This window comes from Protopterus annectens, chromosome 11.part0 (genome assembly GCF_019279795.1).
Source record: "Protopterus annectens isolate FY-2018-M chromosome 11.part0, PAN1.0, whole genome shotgun sequence".
NCBI classification, from domain to species: Eukaryota; Metazoa; Chordata; order Ceratodontiformes; family Protopteridae; genus Protopterus; species Protopterus annectens.
This window is the reverse complement of record NC_056745.1, coordinates 1,315,177,922-1,315,202,660: the sequence shown is the minus strand read 5'-3', so window position 1 is coordinate 1,315,202,660 and position 24,739 is coordinate 1,315,177,922. Positions and strand designations below refer to the sequence as shown.

Here is a 24,739-nt window from a genome sequence, read left to right as displayed (position 1 = left end):
TTGTAACTCTGTTGGTTTTTTTAACAACTTTTCTTGACACACTTTATTCTCAGCTAGTCTTTTCTTCAGTTCGGCCTCTGGTTTCTGTAATTTTATTAATTTATATGAATATACAGTTACACCTTCCTCTATTTTTCCCAACCTTTTGTAATGGACTTGATACAAGATATATGTATTCACTCAGTGTTTTATTTTTTAAACACCTCTGAGTGCATTATTTGATCTATTACTTCCTTTAAATTACTGAAAGCCATCTCCTGTATCAAAGCTGAAACTTGAACTGCATTTTGCTGAACAGCTGCAAGATTTTTTCCCAGCCAGAGTTTTTTCTTCTCCTTTTCTGATTATTTCTCAGCTTCTGTATGTTTTCATTTTTTTTTTTTTTTGCTGTCATCCAGACAGTGTAATTAATTATTAGCTAGTAACCAAATTTTACTTAAACTGACAATTTCATTAGCACTTATTTTTCACAGTTTCTGCATTTATACTGAGAGAGGTCAAATCAATTTATTAGTCAGAGTGAAGCCATCCTGGAAGTTGTTTATGTGAATTATCTGTCATGTATTATGCACTTCAAACTCAGCCAGAAATAAATGTGTCTTGAAACTAAAATTCTGGACTAAAACATTGAATATGCTAATATTTCAAACATAATGTTCAAATGTATCTTAGAAAGATGAATAAGTGATGGCCATTAACAAAATAAAAAGATACCTCTTTAAAAGACAAACTTATGTCCTACAGGACAGACTCAACAAGGAGGAACTCACGGTACTCTTATCATAAGTCAGCAGGGAGTTACTACCAAAGTAAACATTTATCTCCACACAGTGCATTCTATGCTCCCATAAAATCAGGAAAAGAAAAAAAAACTTGGCTGCACAAAAAATTGTGTCGACATGGTAGTCCTTAATCAGCAAACTTGGGGGTAATAAGCAAGAACAGTAATGACTACTTAAGGAGATGCAAGGGTGTAACCAACTTAGTACAGCAGCAAAGGTGCAAAACACAATGAAAAACATTTTTTTTAAGTTTTAGGATATAGCTGCCTTTCAAGATACATTTTATAATATAAAGTTTAGAAACAAATAAACAAGAGTATAATTTCATTCTGTTTGAGCTCAAAGGCAGTCCTCCTACCATGATTTATTTTATTGACTTATTTTATTTATTTATTGAGGCTAAAGACATTTCTTACTGAACTTGTAGATGCCATGTAAATCAGATTAGATGGCTAATATAAAAGATATTGGCATTCTATTTTTTAAACACAAATAAAACTGCAAACAGTCATGGCTATGGAAGTAAGAGCATTTCTGACTCAATCATTCCTGCCTTAAAACTGAGAAAATTAACTGGCATATTTAGTTAGTCAAAGACTAAGAGCCTGGAGAATGGCTGTGGCAAATTTTCACATCATTTCAGGTTTAACAATATATACATCTGTTTGTAAATTGCATCACCACACTTACCAGGCAAGAGCAATTCATGCAAGGATTGGATACTGGTAAGAAGCTGTCGCCATGGTCATACAACTGTCCTTCATACTCACAACCTGCAACAGACAACAAGCTTAGTGTCACGTGTCTGTGTGCAGAACAAAGTATAAAGTATAGTATATTACATTTTTCTTATACATGACCAAATCTTGTCATCTTCAATCATTCATTAATTCATTCCATTCATTCACTTCCTGTCCCATTCCTTGTATGTATAACTTTTGAATAGTTGCTCAACGTAAATATGCTACCAAGTACATCCATACTGCTCTTGAGAAGGACCTAGGCAGACTGTCAGCTTTGGAGGCACAGAAGGTTAATGCCAAAATTACAGCCATGAAGACTCAAGTTTGATTAGCAGCACAAGTGAAGAGGGATGGGTGTCCCCATTCTGGGGGATGTGCTGGGCATAGCAGGGAGGTCATTGTCAAAACAATTTTAGAAGGAATATTAATGCAACTCTGCATCCCCCAGGAGATAGACTTTCAGTGCACCAAAACACCAACCATTGGTAGCCTTTATAATACCTGTACAACCGTGTGCAGCCATAAGGAGAAGGTACTAGGCCTCTACTGCAATATGGAATGGGATCCTCACAGCTGGGATGCCAGTCAGGGCACAAAATACCTCACGGCTGCCTGTATGATGCCTCCCATAGACAGTTGTCACTGTTTTATAGTTGTACATCTGGTGGATAACCTCCCCTCCCAGAATAAGGAAATGAACAGCCCCAAGTACAATAGGGAAGATGTGATGGTTAGCAGACACTGAGGCAAAAATTACCAAGAAAAAAAGAGGACATAAGAGACTGGAATGCAGTCTAAAAGGTGAGAATTTCACTTCAAGCTATCTAAAAACTAGCCAGGGGCATAATACACAATTTGAGGAATAATACTCAAAAATTCAGACAAAATCAAACTTAAAAAGTCAGAAAAGGAAAAGAATCCTGAGTATACTGTAACACAAAAGTTAAAATTTAGACCATCACACTAAGGATGAAAGAGATAAGATATACACACCACCATGAATGAATATACATACGTGTGTGTGTGTGCATGATCTGTGTGTGTGTGTGTGTGTGTGTGTGTGTGTGTGTGTGTGTGTGTGTGTGTGTGTGTATATATATATATATATATATATATATATATATATATATATATATTTATGCATCTACTTTTATTTCCCAAAAAGCCAAAATACTAGTGACCACAAGACCGAGAACAAAATCACAAAGCATAGAATCACAAATCAGGTAAGTATTCTCAGGGTAAGTAAATACTTGCCTAAAACAACAGTAAATAATAGCACACCACCTAAAACCCACCTAGGTGAGAGGCTACGCCTTCCACACTCCTCGATGTGGGAATCTGTGCCCCCCAACTATATACACCAACTCTGGGATCTAAGTACAGTGGAGAAACAACATAATCCCCCTAATGGACAAGTATTCACTTGCCCTGGGAATACGTACTCAATTTGTGATTCTGTGTTTCGTGATTTTCATCTTGATCTCATGGTTGTTGGTATTTTGGCTTTTCAGGAAACGTATACCCATATGTATATATATATATATATATATATATATATATATATATATATATATATATATATATATATATATATCTATGGATCACCTTCAGAAGCTCAAAGTTTCAAAACTTTGAACTTCAAATGGCTGAGACCATAACATCGAACTTTTAAAATGTCAAATGTTTTGCATGGACTTCTGTATAGCACAGAATGGGATATTTACTATTTTCCTCACTGTAGTGCAATCTTGGAGTTGGTATACTTACTTAGCAGGGGGAGTGGGAGGTGCAGGGGAGTTTGCCCCCTGCAAAAATGTAAAAAAAAAAAAAAAAAGTTTTTTTGTTTTTATTTATTTATTTTTATTTCATTTTTCAAAGTTTCAAAACTTCGACCTTCTTGTCTCGGCTGTTTGAAGTTTTAAAACTTCAAGCTTTAGAAGTATATCCATATATCTATATACCTATATATATATATATATATATATATATTGGTTAGGAAATTGATGTCTTGAGGCAGCTAAAGTAGAACACAACTTGTTATCTTTGTATTTGAATAGTATCCCCTACAGGTCCCTTCATTAACATTATCATGAAACATGCGAAAGGAGACAAGTTTTATTGCTATTTTGAAAGGGTGGTATATATCGCTGTGTCCATCCAGTGTCAAGGGTTTTATGTAGGCAAAACCCACAATGCCTTCAACAAAAGAATCTATCATCATGTTTATAGTATAACGAAGGCTTACAGCAAGAGCACCCTTGCTAGGCATTCCCTATCCCATCAAGGTTTTAAAAGAATCAAGTTTTTTTTTATTTTGGAACAAGGAGGAGGAGCTGACTAAACAGGGACTGGAAGAATAACTTATTGCATTGTGAAATGCTGTGGCAACTTAGATTAGACGCCACACATTTACCAGGGATTAATGACGGCATTTCTATCACCAGTGAACTTAAAATGATGGCTTCCAAGTTGTAAATAGTGTAAATGCTGTTATTCTTTCTGTATTCATTGCCTCTTTAAGATTTTCCCGGGCGTTTAGTGGTTTCGGTCCACCTAATTGGGTATTTTTGTAGGTGCGTTCATGGATTTCCTTTAAAAGCTGTTTTTACTTCCTGTTTCATGGTTCTGATGATGTCTTTTATATAAGACGAAAGCGCTAAACCATGATTGTTTTTATCTCCAAGTTTTTGTTTTGCTATTAAAGTTCCGATTTGTTAGGCTGCTGGTGTTCGGGTTTCCTGCTTGTTTTTGCAGTTTCCCTCCAGGTTATTAAAGATCAGTCAACATATTTAACTTTTGTGGGTGGTTTTATGGTTTTTAAGACTTTTGTAGTGGTGACTGATATATATATATATATATATATATATATATATATTTTTTTTTATCAGTTGCATACCAATCCTTCATATGGGGAAACTGGAAAATTCCACTGCAATGTTTTATTTTATTTTTTTTTTTCATATTGCAAACTGAAAGGCTTACTTTCCCATGCATTGTTGTAGTGAGGATGCAGTTATTTGATGGTAAAATCAAATCTTATAATGCTTAGCTCCTAAATGCATCCATGCATATCATAAATATGGAAAGTTATGAAGCTTTAATTAAAAGGTTGCAAATATTTTCCAGAAGTTTTTTCAAGAGCTGAAGTTCATCTTTTTCAGAATATAAAACATTCACCTCTATAAGAAATGTAAATTGTATTTTTTCCTTTTATACAATAGGCTAAGCCACTGAAAAGGCCAAATGTTATCAGCTCAAACCTCAGCATCTGGCAGAGACAGGACACTGGAAGTAAAAGCATGATTACAAAACTACTAGACATTATAGGTAGCTTATGTAAAAGTATTCTGAATAGACCCATAGCATCTACTATACTGTTTAGCTATATCCAACCATATAAAAAACATGCTGAGGCAGCAGTCAATAAATAGGCAGACCTGCCCGTAGTGTTCTTAAAACAAATCAAAGTACCTTATTACCCATGGCTGTAATATGCTTTCTTCTGTGGTCTACTAGGAAGTGAAGGCTGACAAGACCTTTTATCTTACCTAGTTTGCACATTTTCTGATTTACTGTAACGTTTTTAGACTTCGGTTGATCTTGTCACATAACCGCCCCATATTACATTGTTCCCACCAGGTTTTCTGTAGGGTTCTGATGTTTTTGCTAGACATTAGAACCTTGTCTGCAGTTCTGCAAAGAGATCACCAGTTCATAGGCCACTCCTCTGTAAACTGACCTCATTTTCTGAAGTATCATATGCATTAAGGAAAGACTTATTTCCTGAACAACAGACAAACTGATGGTTAAACAATGCTGGCTAAGTTATCTTCATATGCATTGAGAAGCTATGTTAACATTCTACAACTTTCATGTATTTGTAGCTCTTAGGGTTATTACTCCCTTTCTGTCCCTATATAGCTAAGCATATGCTAAATAAACCAAGCTATACATATTAATATGTGAGGGGTAATGCTTTACCCAGTTTAAAAGCGGTAAATGCCTCACTTCTGAATGTTTTAGATGTCTGATAATGTTATGCATATCAATATACCAATTTATTTAACAATGCATGTGACTTTTTTTCCCTAAAAAGCAGAAAACCGTGTTAATGATACACTAGGCAGGTCACATATGAGTAAATTTAAGAAACAAATGACATACAATGGTACAAGTGAGACAGAGAAGAAGATTGCAGTGTATACCACCAACCAACATATATTTCCATGTGGGGAAAAGATTATAAAGAGTTCTTGTTTAACAAATGCAAATGTTTTTACTACATCCCTGATTTCCCTTCTGTCTAACCTAATACATTTACTAAGATTTTCAGATTACTACTTTGAAGTGGTTCCTCCTCTGTTTTAGTAGTTCTGCTCTGGACTGATATTCTTTAGTCATTTTTTTTATATATCTGCTTTACAAGAACTGGACCTACCTCAGGAAGTTAAAGGACATATCTACCCATGTACTTTCCACTTCAACCAGCACCAATGTACACAGAAAACATCAGCGGTTTTATTTATTTACCCTTTGTTGACCAGGCCAGACCCACTGACCTAGTGGTCTCTTTTCAGGGGTGATCCACAGTGGTGTCTCTTCTACAAGAGGAAATTTGGCAAGGGCATTTAGGAACATCCCTTACTTGTTTTTAGTAGATACTGTAGGATCTTTTACATCCACCTGAGTTACTACTGACTCAGGCAAATGGGACCCATTTCATATCTAATCTAAAGGATGACACACACACATGAGTGCAGCACTTACCTATTACTGCTCTGCAGTGTCAGCAATCCAATCATCTGGAAAGGAGACTAGAACACACAGCCTTCTGGTCTTCCAGCCCCAAAGGTGACTGTGCTAACTGTTGCACCTCTAGCACCATATTTATCCATAATCTGAAATAATTTGTTTTGCTTTGTATGAAATATTTTTTGCTACATTTGCCTTATTGATTTTACATTTCATGTATGCAAGGATGAAAGCATGTATAATCATGTACGTGCACAGTAATTTAGTTAGGTCACTGATTTCTAGTTACTGACACCCTATACATACTTTTAAACCTAGGTACTCAAATTTGTATTAGTCACAGATAACCAGCAACACACTTAGATAATCAGATGATATGGCACTACAGTTCTCAGTCTGAACAAAACAAAGTATTTTAAAAAGATGAGTTTTCAAATGTAAATTAACAAGGAAAACCCATCCATGCATTTTTTTTCTCTTCACAGATTACTTGTCCTTCCTTTTAATAAATACCCAGAAAGCCACATAACAAGTAAATATTTTCAAATTATTCTCCTGAATTTTCTGTCTTGATTTGATTTTGCAGTTTTTATGCACAGGATTTTCTGTTAAACTGCAGTATCAGTCAAAATGTACTATGAGTGCAACACAAGCCATTTCAGTCTGACAATGATCTGTTAGGCATTAATGCTAGATTTTCCACAGATTAGCAGGAGCCAATGTGTTGGAATTATGATTCTGAGTTTCTGATAGTAACTAACTCAGCTACTTCTTCAACCCTGATATTCAAAACAATCTTTACAATGCTGCCAGAGATGGCTGCTAAAAGCATCGATAGAACAAAGGTAACTGAAGAAGCAGATGGATGCTAACATTCAACCAGTAAGGAAACCACAGTGCACTTACAGTATATCAGTGGGGAGAAAGGGTCACAGTAAATGTATCTGCAATCACATGACTGTATTTGTACCAATTAAATCACATCAAGGAAGCAGAAGTGTTGACCATAAAACTAGGTCATAAGCATGGCACGCCCCTACCTGAGATTCTGGAGTATAATAAATTTGCAAATAAAAATTGTCATTTACAGTGATGCAGGGATATCAGTAACACAGACAAGTGCTAGATAAGATGTAAAACTTTTCTTTATTAGTTTTGGGGTCCTGAAGTCCCAGTAATTACTGGCACAGTTATGGTACCACTTACTGTTTACGCTTAAACATTCCAGTACATGGTCACACTGCGTTTGATAGATAAGTAGCCAAGGAATAAAGTACTTTACCTGATCTATAGGGAATACACAATGTACATAGAAAATGTGAACCTCTTGCTTTCTTTCATAAAATATTTAAGAATATAATGGACAAAAAGTGAAATTAAACTATTGGCATTGTTCCACCTGACATAGCCAGAAAAGTACAGTTTTGTACCTACCATAAATGTAGATGTCCGATAGGTATGCATCTGCAGTCATAACAAATGGGTTGTCCTGCCTCAGGCAGCCCTTCGGTCGGCCGGATTCCAAAGTCTGGGTCTGGCCTCGGCTGATGTTGCACTTTCCCCGACGTCAGAGCGTCTGGGGTATAAAAGCATCAGCCGACGCCATTTTCCTCAGTTTTTCTTGCCCCAGATGCCAGGTGCCCTCTAGGAAGGCTAAATTTGGATAAATGCAAAAAAGTTCCAAACATTTGCAAAATTATAAAAATATATACATGTATATACAAACAAATACACCATAATGGATTCCCCCAGCTAGCTAAAAGGGGGGTAAGTACCCTAGGAATACCACAGAGGGGTAGGAGGGAGGGTAACCCTGACTGCAGACGCATACCTATCGGACATCTACATTTATGGTAGGTACAAAACTGTACTATGTCCTTCAAGGATGCATCTGCAGTCATAACAAATGGGTAGAATACCATAGCCAATCTGGGGGAGGAGGTACTAATAAAAGGATGGTGTAGTTAAGATCCCCTGAAGGACTGCAGTAGCAAAACCTGCTCTGGATCTGGAGTATAAAGGTAGATTGTAATGTTTGGCAAATGTATGCATGGAGCTCCAAGTAGCAGCTTCTAAAATGTCCTTGGTAGCCACCCCTCGTAGGAAGGCTGTAGTGGTGGCTGTGGCCCTTGTGGAATGAGGCCTGATGTTTTCAGGAACTGTCTTTCCATGAAAGGAGTAACAAAATTGAATGCAATTCTCTATCCATTTTGAAATTGTCTGTTTGGAAATTGCCTTTCCTTGTACCCCAGAAGCATATGCTACAAATAGTTGGTCAGTTTTTCTGCTATTTTTAGTTCTGTCCAAGTAGTAGCGTAGTTGTCTGTGTATATCCAGGGTGTGCAGCAGTTTCTCCCCTCTATTCTGTGGATTTGGGAAGAACGTAGGCAAGTGAATAGCTTGGTTCAAGGATACCCTAGATACCACCTTTGGCATAAAAGTAGGATTGGTTCTTAGTGAAACTCTGTCCTGATGGAAAATTATAAATGGCTGTACTGCCATTAATGCTTGTAACTCAGATACTCTTCTTGCTGAAGTTATTGCCAGAAGGAATGCAGTTTTCCAAGACAGAAACTGTAGATCCGCAGATGCTGCTGGTTCAAAAGGAGGAAGTGTCAGTTTCTCCAGCACAAAGTTGAGATCCCAAGCAGGTAGAGGGGGTCTTCTTGGAGGTTTAATATTTTTGATCACTCTCAGAAATTGTCTAAGGAGAGGGTGTGAGAAGATAGGTGGATCCACGTTGTATTCTGCTGAAATTGCTGAGGCATGAATCTTAATGGAAGAATAGGAAAGGCCATTGTGGAACAATTCTGCTAAGTATTCCAGAATATGTGTTATGCTTGCCACTGTCACATCTGAGCCTTTTGATGTGCTCCAAATGAGAAATCTTTTCCATTTAGCTGAGTATGTCTTCCTTGTGGAAGGCCGGCGAGCTTCCAAGATAATGTCCTTCACTCTCTGTGATAAAACAGTTTGATTAGGATTTAAGGAATTTTCCAGGCAGTTAGCTGCAATGTTTTCAAGTTGGGATGCATGATCTTGAAATTGTTCTGCGTCAGAAGAAGAGGCCATAGGGGGAGAGGCCATAGTTTTGCTTGAGACATGCTTCTCAATAATGGATACCAGTGTTGCCTTGGCCAGTCTGGAGCTATCAGCATCACTCTTGGCTGTTCCTCCCTGATCTTCAGTAGAGCCTTGTACATTAATGGGAGAGGTGGGAAGGCATATACTTTTAGAGCTTTCCAGCTGAAAGAGAGAGAGTCCACCCTCCAAGCTTGTGGGTGGTATGTCCTCGAGCAGAATGTCTTCAGTTGATGGTTGAGGGGGGAGGCGAACAGATCTATCTCCAGCATTCCCCATGCCTTTGCTACGAGTTGGAAGATGTCTGGGTGCAGCATCCATGGTAGTTCTGCTTAAGCTGTCTGCCAGTGTATTCTCTTTTCCTGGCACAAACTGGGCCTGTAGTTGGATATTGAGTTTCAGGCATAGTTCCCATAGATTCATAGCTATCCGGCATAGGGGGTAAGAGTGTGTGCCTCCCTGCTTGTTTGTGTACCACATGACCGTGGTGTTGTCTGTCCTTATTAACAGGTGTCCTTGTTGGAGGAAGGGTTTGAAAGCCTCGATTGCATGCATCACTGCCAGCATTTCCTTTTGGTTTATGTGCATGCTTAGCTGCTCTTGAGACCATAGGCCTTGGATACATTTGCCCTCCATGTGAGCTCCCCATCCTCGGTCTGAAGCGTCCTTGGTGATGTTTTGTCCTGTTTTTGGTTTGTTGAAAGGCAACCCTCTGTTGGACTGGCAGGCCTGAGCCCACCACAGAAATTCATTTTGAAGGCAAGGAATGATTGGTATCAGGGTTTCTAAACTGTGACTGTGTTGAGACCATACACTCCTTAGGTACCATTGTAATTTTCTCATATGCAGCCTGGCCTGTGGTATCAGAATTATGCAGGATGCCATGTAACCCAGGGCCTGCATGATTTTCCTTGCAGTAAGCTGAGTTTGTCTTGTCAGAATCATGAAGTAATCTGGAAGCTGTTTTTGTTTTTCTTCTGTGAGAAAGGCCATTTGGGTGGTTGTGTCCAGATCTGCACCCAAAAAGGTTATCCTTTGGGATGGCACAAGTCTTGACTTTTGGATGTTGACTGTGTAACCCAATGCCTGTAGCAGGTGGATGGCATAGGCCAAGTCCTTTATCAAATTTCCCTTGTTGTCCGCTTGTATTAGGCAGTCGTCCAGATATGGCTAGATTTGTATCCCCTGAAGTCTGCAGTGTGCAATTACTGATGTCAGGCATTTCGTGAATACTCTGGGTGCAGTAGATAAGCCAAAGGGAAATGCTGAGAATTGATAATGCTCTGATCCTGCAAGAAATCTGAGGTGTCTTTTGCAACTTGGTCGAATAGGGACGTGCAGGTATGCCTCCTTGAGATCTAGAGTCACCAGCCAAGACTCCTTGCCCAACATGAGAAGAAGTTGCTGTAGGGTCAGCATCTTGAATTTTGGCACAATGAGGTAAGTATTCAGTGCGGACAGGTCAAGAATAGGCCTCCATTGATTTTCTTTTCTTGGTACAAGGAATAGTCTGGAGTAAAATCCTTGGCCTTGTTCTGAAAGTGGTACCTTTTCTATAGCTTTCATCTGAAGCAAATTGTTGATCTGCCTTAGAGCCTCTGCTCTCTGATTTGGTGGAAGATTTGGCATTCTGGCTCTTTTTGGCAAAGTGTGGAAGTGGAACCTGTATCCTTCGTCTATTATTTGCAGTGTCCAAGTGTCCCTTGTAATGTAATGCCAGTTTTTTGAGAATAAAGCCAGCTTTCCGCCCAAGGGTGCTTCCAGTTGATCCCTGGTAGGCGGAATCAGAGTAAAGTCATTGAGCCTGTCCTGGTGTAGTAGTTGTTGTTGCTGCTGTTGCACTACTCCTCCTCTGGTTGGCAGGCTGCCACTGACGGCCTCTGTAGGAGCCCTTCGATTGGCCTCTGCCTCTAGGACGTCTGTTCCTGCCTCTCTGGGCTCTGTCCAAGTCTGGAAAGGACCAATTCTTAGTAGGCCAGTTTCTGCTGAATCTCAGTGGTTGTACTTGCAGGAAATCCTTAACTGTTTGTACAGATTTTGCCTTTTCTTCAACCTTTTTTAAGATCTCCTGAGCAGGGGAGCCAAATAAATTTTGTTTCTCCATTGGAGCATCCAGGAGTTTAGCTTTGACATGGTCTGGCAAAGATTGTTCCTTCAGCCAGGCATGCCTACGAATAACTGCCCCAGTCATAGCTGACCTAAATGAAGCCTCAATGCATCATAGCCACATTTTAAGAAATGATTACTAACCTGTTGTGAGTTATGCACCAAATCCTGAAGGGATTTACGGTCTAAGGGTTCAGGAGAAGAAAGTTTCTTATTCAGCTCATCTAACAAATACTCTTGGTACTGTATCATATGAAATTGACAATTTAATGCCCTGACAGAAAGAGTTGCGGAAGTATATACCTTCTTTCCCCATCTCTCTAAAGCTCTAGACTCTCTTTCAGAGGGTAGAGGATTTTTGGCAGTGGCGGCCGCAACCCCTTTAGGGCCCTGAGAAATAGTTTCTGGGTCTGCAGAATGGGCTTTATACAGATGGAAATGAGAATCCGGGACCCTGTAGTATCTATCAGGTTTGGCAGGGGCCGGAGGAAGAGTGTCAGGGACTGTACTGACATCATTGTACACATCATCAATTACATTCAAAACAGGAGGTATAGCTAAGGGCCTATGTTGAGGCAAATGCAAAAAGGTCCTTAATCTTTTTCTAGAATCAGAGAATTCCTGACCTTGCCATTGAAAATGCTCTCTCATGGAGTGTAGAGTCTCACCAAAGGAAAACTCTTCAGGAGGAGAGGCCGAAGGGATAGATTCCTCAGCATCTGAATACTCATAAGGCGAATAAGCCTCCTCCTGGTGGTCTGACAACTCAGATCCATCCGTGGACTCATCTGAAGAGTGTGGGTCAGAGGGGTCAGTCCTGGGCCTTTTGTCCGGTGGAGGGTGAGAGGCCCTGTCTGGGTGAAGTTGTGAACCTCTAATTAAAGAAATAAGGTCCTCTGCAAGGCTGAGGATCTGAGAACTAGAGGTAGGCCTGTGGGAGGTAGTCTTGGGAGGCAAAGCTTTAGAAAGTTTAGCAGCTTTAGCCCTAGAAAAGGCCTTAATGGACATGGAAGCAGGGGGCCTAGCTGCCCCACATGCAGGAGTAGAAATGTCCAAAGGTATGGTGTCGGACATTTCCTGGACACTGGTTTCGGTAGGTAGCTCGGTAGCCGACTCAGCCGGGGCCTCCCGGGCCGCAGTGGTCGGTTGAATGGATTCGGAAGTAGGAATCACCGAGGACTCGGTTTTGTCCGAAACCGAGGCACTCGCGGTAGGCCTTACCGTGGTTTCAGCCCAAACCGCGGGCCGCGAGTGTCGGTCCTTGTCCTTCCGTTTTTTAACCAAATGCGAAGTCGGAGTCTCCGACGGCATTTTATATGCAAAATTGGCCCCAAAAAATTCCTCTGCAAACTCCGACCGACGCTTAAGAGTTCGTCGGTTGAAGGACGCACAGGCAGAATAGGCCGATACGTCGTGGTCTGGGCCTAAGCAAGGAAGGCAGTAGGAATGGAAATCCTTATGAGGTATTTGTTTCCCACAAGTTAAACAATTATTTATTTTGTCTGACATCGGCTGAGGCAAGAAAGAGTCCCCAACGGGGTACTTAGCTTTTTTCGAAGTCTTCGGTAGCTGAATTCACTGGATCTGACCGACTGGCACTTGCGAACAGCTTCTACTTCGGGCACCACGTGGCAAGAAAGACTGAGGAAAATGGCGTCGGCTGATGCTTTTATACCCCAGACGCTCTGACGTCGGGGAAAGTGCAACATCAGCCGAGGCCAGACCCAGACTTTGGAATCGGCCGACCGAAGGGCTGCCTGAGGCAGGACAACCCATTTGTTATGACTGCAGATGCATCCTTGAAGGACATCTACTTAAATCAGCAATTTTTGAAAGAATATCAAAACATGGGTTATGAACTGGAATTGCAGTGATAAATGAAAAGATGAGAAAAGATTTATATACTCAAACATTATACTTAAACATTTATACTATATACTTATATATATATATATATATATATATATATATATATATAATAATAAATAATAGTGGTGGAGACTCAGCCCTGGAGCACCAGGTATGCACCAGAAAGTCTTGAGAACAAGGCAACCTTCTATCTTTGAGTCTCTTATTTAGCCAAAACGTATCTTTCATTTTCTGATTACCTCTTTTACTAAAAGTATTAGTGCACCATCATTTCTTGTCTTGTAAGAATTTCCCATCTTTCATAATGTTATATCCATGGCCACTGAGACATGAATTATCTGCACCCTGTGAGTAGAGGTATAAATATCCATTCTTGCTTAATGTTTTACTTGCATTATTATTGTGTATTACCATATGTAAAAAGTATATGTAAACAATAACCTGGGAATATGTACCATATCACACCAGATAATCTATTATCTGTACTATATACTACAGTATATTATCTTGGTAGCTTGCACAGAAATAACACTATGACATGATAAATGAAGTGCTTTCTGTAGAGTAAACAGATTCCCTCAACCTATATTTACTTAATCTGTGAGTCTCAGGAAGTCACTCAACCATGCAGTACTCCTGGGCTGAGTCTAAAAAAGGTCCCTGCGGATGAAGGCTGTAACATACACAAGGAAATAAACAAATAAATCATAGGACATACTGCTGACATGAGATTTGTTGTTGAGGCATAAGACAAAATCTAGAGCCTTATGTAAGTTCATGAGAGCAACACGTGTCAGAGAAGGCACTGGAAGATGTTACTTTGATTATGTTCTGGGCCTGTAGCTTACAAATGAAATTATATAGGTATTGTATGTCCAGTCATTATCATTAAAGGGATTATAATATGTTTGTAAACAGGATGCAACTGACTGATTATTTAGCAACACCATATGACTTCATATATTTTAGCTTAAGAAATCATCACACCTTGAGATACTTTGTGAGGTATTATGATTCACCAAGTTTCTTATATACCTAAGGTGTTTATTTTTATTTATTTATTTATTTTATTTGGCATTTATTAACCAGGAAACTCCAGCTGGATACAGGTACCTATTTTCACAGGAGGCCTGGGGAGAAAATCTCCACATAGTACAGCAATTAATTAAATACAACAATAATATAACTAACAATGTAAACATGGCTACAATGATCGATACAGTCATGTATTATTAATATAAGCCTACTAATATGAAACAATTGTAAAATAAGATAGTGTAGACAGAAAGCATTAGCAGTGATAGCTATGTAGAAATTAGAGTATAAGGAAGAAGTGTGAGAAGGGAAATGGATAGAGAAGAAGAGGATGGGTAGATTAGTAGAAAGAAGCTGGTCCAAGTCAAAGAGGATGACAGATTACAATAATGTGCAGACAGAAGTATTAGGACTGTGAAGAGCTGGATCATACCCAAGAGTTAGAGAGATGCTCTTTCAGGAGGTACTTAAAGGTGTGGTGTTGAGGTACAGACCTGATGAATGTAGGGATATTGTCTCAGGATTTGGCTACACAGTTGGAATACATAATCCAATTGGTGTACAAGGTTTGTAAATGGACAGTAGAAGTTTGTCAGAGGAATGCAGGTCACAAGGTGGTAGGTTGTGTTTTAATACTGAAAAGATAGCTGTGAAGGTAGAGGACTTATACATTATTTTGTGGATTAATAATAACCAAGTATAAGTTATTTGATGAGGAAGTTCATGCAATTTTAGTGATGAGATTTGTGAGGTTGACTAGAGGCAACTTTTGCTATTTTATTGTAACACTGTTCAAGTTTAAAATTGAGAGATGACTGATGATTGTCAGAGTGGGAGGATCATAGAAAAGGGAAGGCAGTAAATATGAGGCAGCAAGAGTTACTTTAGTGATTTTTGCTAGATTTGTTTTTTTTTTTGCCCTACGCAACATTGTTAGCTTCTGTTGAGCCTTTTGCATTGGTGATGAGCAGGTTGACAGACAAGAGCAGACAGGAGTCCCTGTGGACTATGATGTTTGTTTATGACATTGTGATCTATAGTGAGTGTAGGTAACAAGCTGAGGAGACCCTGGAAAGGTGGAGATATGCTCTAGAGAGAATAGGAATGAAGGTCAGCAGGACTAAGACAGAATATATGTGTGTGAATGAGAAGAAGGCTAGAGGAATGGTGAGGATGCAGTTAGTTGAGATGGCGAAGGTGGATGAGTTTAAATATTTGGGACCAACAGTTCAGAATAATGGTGAGTGTGGAAGAGAGGTGAAGAAGAGAGTACAGGCATGGTGGAGAAGTGGAGAAGAGTGTCAGCAGTGATTTGTGACAAACAAGTACCAGTAAGAGTGAAAGGGAATGTTTACAAGAGGGTAGTGAGAGTAGCTATGTTATATGGGTTGGAGACAGTGGCACTGACAAAAAGGCAGGAGTCAGAACTGGAGGTGGCAGAGTTAAATCTGTTAAGATTTGCATTGGGTGTGATGAGGATGGACAGGATTAGGAATCAGTATATTAGAAGTTAAGCTCAGGTTGGACGGGTTGGAGACAAAGCCAGAGAGGTAAGATTGCATTGGTTTGGACATGTGCTGAGGAGGGATGCTGGGTATGTTGGGAAAAGGAAGCTAAGGATGGACCTGCCATGTAAGAGGGAAAGAAGAAGGCCTAAGATAAGGTTTATGGATGTGGTGAGAGGGGACATGCAGGTGGTTGGTGTGATGAGCAAGATGCAGAGGGCAGGAAGAAATGGAAACAGATGATTCACTGTGGTGACCCCTAATGGGAATAGCCAAAAAAAAAGAAGAAGGATTAATATATAAATTAAACTAGAGATTATCATCTATTGTGACATCAAGTATTGTATTGTTAAGAGATGAAATTGTAAAATTGTTTTTGTCATGAGTATGTTGCTTGGGGAAGAATAATAGCATCTTGTTTTTTAGGATTAAGCAGGAGCTAACTTTTATAGATCCTAGTGGTGTTGCGGTAGTGTTGTCGCCTCACAGGAAGACGTTGTCCCGTTTGATTCAAAGCTAGAGTGTCTTCTGTGTGAAGGCATGCGTGAATGGGCATGCCTTCGTTGAAGGTTGTGTGTCAGGGCTGGTAACTCGGCATGTAAAAATCCATTACCAAACATTAGCGGACCGGAGTTCCGCTGTGGCGACCCCTAACTGGGATAAAACGAAAGACACAACAACAACCTTTTATAGATCCAGACCATACAGAATTGAAGACATCATGTGTAATTGTTTGAAGGTCAGAAGGATTGTTGGAGGAGCAGATGAAAGCAGAATTGTCAGCATATTGTATAAATATCATTCTGACAAATTCTATTCTGATCATAGACTGGTTGCATAATACATTAAAAAGTTTATTTTATACTATGTCAGTAGTGTCACAAAATAATATAGAAAAAGATCAGTTAGATCTCAGATTCTGGTTGAACAATTCACAGCACTACTTATGGGTAGTACTCACTAGTATAAAACTATCTAACATAATACACATACGTGGAATCATAGGAATGTCAGGAAATACAAGACAATTCAGTCTTGCCACCATTTACTCCCTGCCAGTACCCACACTCAAACTGAACCTCCCATCTCGGAGAGGGTTAAGTCAGTAAAGTCAGCGGTGAATTTATGAATACACGTCCAAGTGCTAGTGTCCATTTGAAGTAAGATATTGGAATCACAGGAAAAAACTGAACTCCTCACCAGGGAATCAAACCCACTCCCCCAAGACAAAAAGCGATACTTGCCACAATACTAATGTGGAAATGAGAACTAGCTTTCTTTTTCATTTGTACAAGCTACTTGGCTAAAAAAGAAAAATATTTGCTAAAATGCAGTGAAGCCAGAGAAAGGAAAACTGTCTCTCTCACACAAAAACTCGATTTAACAGCTTGAAATTGCTTTCTTTCTCTTGGGGCTTAACTTTGTTTGTGCTTTTTAATGTAAGAAATAGCCAGCAGTCTGTAAATTGCTTGAGTGAGTTATTAAAGAAATCATTTGACACTATTATAACTGACCTGATTTTATATATCTTATTTTTCAAAATCACTGAAAGAAGAGCAAGTCCGAGAAATAAATAAATAAACGCACAAATATATGTCATGGTTAACAAATGATACTTCCTCTACATTAACAGAGGGACTCAGGCATTTATCAAGACTTCTGTAGTAAGGGGTATGTACATATTTCTTGTCTGCTCCCATTCTAGTCTTTGAGTGTAGCCCTTTAAATGAGACCTTTATTATCGTGAAACTGTATTAGAATTTGTATATGAATGAAGGATTTAAACAGCTAACTCAACTATTGTAGCCAACAGCCACATTCATGCTAGGAGACAACATGTAGGACACTCTGTCAAATGTTAAAATTCTGAACAGTCAAAGAAAGGAAAAGCAGGTAGTGTGGTTGTGGTATAGAATAATGCAATTTCCAGTCACGACTGAATGAAGGGGTACAGCACAGACAAAACCACTGAGGAAGAAGTATGTCTGCCTCATAAAACAAGGCTAATACAAAAGTACAACAGAAAAAAAATGATTCTCTCTACAGTGCAAGCTTCATGGTGTTGAACACAGGAATTAAATGATAGCTGTTTCTATGGTTCTCTGCTGCCATCTACTGATTCCTCTGCAAAATTAATTTAAAAAAATTCAGTTGTTAAAAGGGTCACTTTACTCTTTGCTTCAGAATTAATGGCTCAGGGAGTCTACTGACACATTATAGCTCTAATTTGACATATGTTTGTCAAAACACTAGATTTTTAATGAAAGAATTGCAGAATTATTTTCTTCTAGCTTGCAACCAGAAATAGGAGGGAGGTCTGTATGTGTGTGCTCGTGCTCGCTTGTGTGTGTGTGTGTGTGTGTGTGTGTGTGTGTGTGTGTGTGTGTGTGTGTGTGTGTGTGGGTGTGTGTGTGTGTGTGTGTGTGTGTGCTGATGCATGTGTGTGTGTGTGTGTGTGTGTGTGTGTGTGTGTGTGTGTGTGTGAGGCAAACAAAAAAAGCTTGTGATAAGAATTTAGTGAAATGTAATTGCTCTTTTGTGATTTTTAGATGGCAAAGTGGCACTGTTACCTCACAGCAAGAGGCTGGGATCTCAGTAAGGGTCCCTTCTGTGTGAAGTCTGCATGCCTATCCAATGTTTATGAGAAATGTGGTAAGTGGATTAGTAATTCTACATTATCTACAGGTGTGTGTGTGTGGAACTCTTGTGTTATTCACAGGTGTGTGTGTGTGTGTGTGTGTGTGTGTGTGTGTGTGTGTGTGTGTGTGTGTGTCCGAATTAACAACTCTTGTGTTATTCACAGGTGTGTGTGTGTGTGTGTGTGTGTGTGTGTGTGTGTGTGTGTGTGTGTGTGTGTGTGTGTGTGAGAGAAAGAGATAAGGAAGAAGGGTCTGGCAATCTACATCTGCTCCCTACCTGCTTAGTAAACTCTATAGATGATGTTGACTCACGGGAGTCACCACAGGAGTCAGATGTGACTCAACAGCACCCTTTGGCTTCAGTGTTTTGACATAAGTTCATTTATTTGTTTTTTGGAATTCGGTGTCCTGACCACAAATAATTTTTATTTAATTTCTTTTACTTACCCTGTTTTAAATGAATAAGGCCCACTAGACAGATGTATCTGCAACAGCATCCACTGTAATCATATCAGCACACAGGTCAATTTTTGCAATAACTACTCTTTCCTGTCCTTCTGGACAACTACAAGTCTTTTTATCAGCATCAGCCATGTAACAACTTGACAAGTGCAGCAATTATTTAAAACAAGTGCTTCAATAATGCTACTCAGCAATACAGAAGCTTTGCAGACGTTACCTGGACGACAGGTGGGACAGCATGCTCCTTGGGGTATATGCTGATCTAAGCAAGATAACTCAGGACAGGGTACTCTCTGACATTGAACATTGCCAATCTAGAAAAAAAAATACAAAAGTCAATGAACAAACATATTTAATACATGACATCAAGTGCATAAAGTGACAGCATGTTATCTTGGTCTCTCTACATTTAAAGATTAGTACTGACAGTATAACTTATAGCAATTTGCTGTTGAGCTACAGAGAAAACTAAGACAACTAAGACTTGGTGAGATACCTGGAAACTGGAGCACCCATCGACTTCCTCACTGTCATAGTTATAGTCCACAACTTACTCTGCTGCTTTTATATATATACTTCTCATTCAGTCACTACTCTAGTCAATATATTTTGGGCATCTGGTCTTGCCTCCATTAACTGCTATAATCCTATAACAAAGTTTATAGTTACTGTTGCATTTTCCCTGCATTATCGCTGAACTAGAGCTACAGGTTGTTACACCAATATGGATATATGTCAGTTAAGGGCCATGGCTGATTGTGGGAGTGTTGAATTATAGAGGAAAAAAATCCTCTGACTTTTATTCTTTTTATCCATTAGATCCACGGCATAGAAGAATAAAGCCCAATTATAACTAAGATTCCCTGTTTGGGTCAGTGGCCCAGGAACTGAAGGAAAGTCCTAGGTTACTGAAAAGTATGATGAGGCAACACCTACACATATGATTCAGGAAAAGGGTGGGGCAAACACGCTGGTAGTCCCACTCCATGATGTAAACCCCAGCAAAGACTGAATACCACGTGGGAGTATTTGATTAGGAGGAGGGGCATAACCTACTGAGAGGTTATGCCACTTAAGGGGGTGGATGACAGACCTTTTATTAATGGCCACCACACGATGCATCCTTAGGAGCCTATGGGCATGCATTGCGGGTTGTAGATATGCATCATAATATCGCCCTGATAACGAAATAAACAGGGGAAGCTGTGTTGATTGGCCAGATGGTCAGCAGTTATGGGGTAGGCTGAAAAGGAAATCTAATTTGCTTTTTTCAGGGGATGCAAGATGTGCAGAATAGTATGGAACTACAAATCAACTGATGCTTAAAAAAAAAAAAAAAAAAAAAAAGTATGCCCCTTACTTCCTCCTTATAAGGGAAGCAGTGTATAACATGACTCATTTTTCCGCATTTGGTCTTGCTAGGAGGATCAAACTTTGGTCCTAACTGCAGACCTTTCTCTGTGACAGAATAGACAGTAACCTTAGAAAATAAGTAGAATACATTATTCTTCTGCCACTAATCAACAACTTATCAACTTCACATCGATTACCGTTTCATTATTGTAAAGGTCAGCTGAATATAAGATATGCAGGATTAGACTAGTGAGTTGTCGGGCACAGAGACAGCATGTACCTCTGCAATGTCAGTGATGAGGTACAGGAAGGAATACAGAATCTAGGGGGAAGAAATGAATGAGGGTTAAATGAATTTCTCTCCTCACTTCAGTCTGGGGGGAAAAAAAAAGGTGGTAACCAGCGAAAAAGTAGTAGGCAGAGAATAATGGAAGAAGGGTCAAGAAAGGTTATGGAGGTGCCAACGAAGACAGTACTATAACAGCGCATAGTACTTTAGGGGGAACAAAATGCCAGGACCAAAAGAGCTACTTCCCTGGGTTTATAGAAAACAGGCAGATGTGCTGAGTACAGCACTTGCAGAAGACATGGCAGAGAAGTAGAATGTGGCAGTGGTAAGGCTGTCACATGCTGGGACACTGCAACCTGCATGCCTAAACAGGGAACATGACATACTTCCAGAGCATATGAATAGTAATGTATTCGTATTCTGCATGTTGGAGTTTGGACTGTGAAGACAGGAAAGCAGGGGATGCCCTAGTATGTTACATGCATGGAGTTCTGATAGTTCTCAGAACAGCTGTCTAGATCTCAGAGGAACAGACATCTTATAATCTTAATGATCACACACTGCCAAAGGCAGGAAAGGAGGTAATATCAGAAACAGAAACAAAACCAAAAAAAGAGAAAGAGATGGATACACACACATATGCACATACACGTGCCACATCTACACTTATAGATAGACATGACCCCTGCTCATACTGCTGGAAAAGTTCATTGTTTGTTAAATTCCATTTCTTATACAATTTGATTTCCAGATTTATAAGGAGTGTTAGTATACAGTTTGCGGGACACCATTTACCATGCATTTATTTTCATTTTGAATGAAGCATGTCATGCTGTTAACCTCACCAAGACAAGCAGTTTGAAAAAAAAAATAATGTCAGAATGTGTCATAAAATGACACAAGACACCAGCTGGGGCAGTATTAGCAAGATAACTGTCAAGACAAGGCATGCAGGCCACACAGTTATACTTTGACATAAAGCTCAAATACCGTAAATGAACTGGCAATTTAATAAGAACTCCAGAATTCAATACAAACATCAGCTGGAGTAACAATCAGTGTTTTTGTGGCACAGCCCTATATAGTAGTTTAGTTAAAACAGAGGTGGGAGTGTTGAGAACTTCATTACTGAATGCTAATTTTCACAATGAGTACCAGTAAGGTTACAGTAACATTACCTATTAAATAGCTAAGATATTACATGAACCAAAAGGTGCTAGAATCAGCGATAAACACTTAACTTTCTGTTACTAGTATTGAATGGTAAACGTTATGCTTATTATGCCAGTGAATGTCAATACTTACTACACTATCGTAAAAAGACTTAATAACAATGTACTAAGCATGCAATCAGTCGTGAGGGACTTGGGCACCCAGGTTGAGAGCAAACTGACTTTTGACCACCACATTGCCTCTGTTGTCCGGAAGGCTTTCTACATGGTCCACCTCATAAGTAAGAGTATTTCATCCAGAAACAAGGAGATCATAACATCCTTTTACTCCTCCCTTATCAGACCCATTATTGAGTACAATTCCCCCTTCGTCATGTACCCTGCCAAGCACATGCAGCAGCTGGAGAGACCACAGAGGCTCCTGACCAGGAAAATCTAGATTCTCAAACATTTATCCTATACAGATGGGCTAAAAGACCTGTCCCTCTACTCTGTCTCATACAGACTGCTCAGCGGTGATTTGTGTCTAGCATACAAGGCCATCTCAGACCCAGCCTTGATGGAGTTGTTGCATATCTGTAAGTCAAACTCCACTGGAGCAACCCGCACGCAAGGCCTCAACCTGCTCTGTGACATTAATAGAACTTGTTGATGGGATAGATTTGTGTCCCAAAGACTCCCCCATCTGTGGAATAGACTACCTCTCCATGTCAAGCAGAGTACCTCTCTGGCCCTCTTTAAGAGGAACCTGAACGACTGGATGGCAAACAGAAAATACACCCCTGGGATCCCACCTGTCTCCCTGCTGGACAGGGGAAACAGGTGCTGACTTTGTGGGAACATGGGCAAAATTCTCGGCTAGGCTTATAAGGGCCTCCAGGCCAATAGCCTAGTATCATCCTATGACACTATGAACCTTTGTTATCAACACACCCATATTTCCTTCTTACCCTCCCTCCTTCCAGTACAACTTTCTATCGGCTACAAGAAAGAATGACGATTTTTATATTCTCTTGTCTCTCTCATTTGTTGTTGGCCTTGATATAGTCTGGCATTCTGGCATTAGTTTTCTCCCTTCATCATTCTAGAAGATTGATTCTACTGTCGACCACATATTTGAATGCCAGTGGACACTCAAGTCTATCATCTCTTCTCTTGTTGTGATGTTTTGTTGCATTGATTTTTAAACAATGGTGGCAGGTTATGAAAAATCCACTTCCCAAAAGTAATATTTATAGGTTAACTGTTTTTCTAAATATCAGTATATAAACTTATTATACTTCACAACCACCTCTGTTCCATCCTTTACTGTCATTCTTCACCCAATCTGCAGTAATCATTCAGTCAGATGTCAAATTAGAAGTTCATTTCTCATGAGACCTGGCCATAAAATACTCAAAAGTGTTCTTTTTTTCACATTTTTTTCTCTCCAAGATGATCTTTTTTGCAGCATAGTCTTGTCCCTAAACCTAGGTCACCATCAGTGCAGATCACGTTACTTCGGTATCAGATTAAGTCAGATCTATACCTATCTATTCTACTGCCCTGTTCTGATCCCCAATATGGTGCCCCCCTCCATTTTTAATTTGAGGATCGAGAAACAAACAAAAAAAAATCTCTTCCTCCCATAGGACAAAAAAAAACTTCTGTTTCTCACGTCATTGAAAACTATAACAAACCACTTGCTACATTTGTAGTAAGTGAACTGCTGCAAATTATAGCACACACAAAGTGCTGAAGAGCCTCAGCACTGGCCACAAATGCACTTACTGCACTATGAATTGTTGCATCTTATATCACACACAAAGTGCTGAAGAGCTGTAGCCCTGATCACAAATGCACTATCAGCACTCATTTCTAAACACTTTTTTGTACTAGCAACCTATCACCATCTCTCGATTATGCCCCCTTAAACCTTGCTCCCAGGATGTCTGCCCCTTCTCCCACCTCAGCTATACTTCTCCAATCATTTAAGTATAATGGTGCACATCTACATTAAAGACTTAAGTATATTTAACTGTTAAGTGCTTTGTCACCCCCTATTCACTGCATTCTCCAGAGTATTAAAGGTTACAAATTTGGCTTCTATATCTCTGTCACCAAAGGCTAATTTTGTAGGCCACACAGACACACTCCTGAATGCACAATACCCAGTCTGGGTTTGCTTAGCAGCTTCAGCATTGAGGACTCAAGCTGATTGAGGCTGGGAATGTAGGCTAACATTGGCTCATGCATACTTTATGGAAGGAAGAGTTTGTTTTTATCAAGATGCAGGATCACATCCTGCAGGAAGGTGATCCATCTGCTCAGGTAAATGGGATTGTGAAACCAGTAACAGAATGAATGTACTCTAGCTGACCATATGGAAATCTAGAAACAAGCATCTGTCCTAGCAGAAATGTAGGTAGGTTAACTGGTGCTCTATGAAGTTCCCCAAACTGCCACCTCCTCAAGTCAAGGCAAAAGAAAAACTGTTCTGCACTCTGGTAGCTGCAACAAGCTACTTGCTACAACTGTAACAAGCAGGTTGCTACAGTTACTCTTAACGCACAGACCTCTTCAGCATTTCAGCTGGAACTGCAAACACAGCATCAGAATTCATCTGTCCTTGCAGCTTCATAAATCAATGACAGTATCAAAAAACAAAGCAGGAGAGCACTGTCCATTCGTTTAAAAGTTTTAATGGCTCATATAACTAATAAAAACATAAAATCATGTAGTAGAATTCCACAGCAATTCCACAGCAAAGCTTTTGAGTCCTTAGATCCCTTTTAAATGCATACTAAACTCACTCCAATACATATTTAAACTTAAAAAGACACCAGCTTTCTAATTAACAGATCAATCTTTGCAATTATAGTAGTTGATCTTGTATTAAAGTGCTCTCACAGTACTTCAAAACACATTATAAATGCAACCATAATTAGAAAACAAGACATAAATAAAAC

At 39.5% G+C, this 24,739-nt stretch overlaps 1 protein-coding gene across 1 annotated transcript in view; it reads right to left on the bottom strand.

Moving 5' to 3' along the window:
- Positions 1-24,739, bottom strand: part of LOC122815830 (kielin cysteine rich BMP regulator) — a 2,917,372-nt gene that overhangs the window by 1,811,106 nt on the left and 1,081,527 nt on the right. The window contains exons 10-11 of the mRNA XM_044088633.1: positions 19,195-19,291; positions 1,473-1,555 (exon numbers count right to left, since the gene is read on the bottom strand). Coding sequence (XP_043944568.1) covers positions 1,473-1,555; positions 19,195-19,291 — 180 coding nt within the window. The remainder of the gene's footprint in view (positions 1-1,472; positions 1,556-19,194; positions 19,292-24,739) is intronic.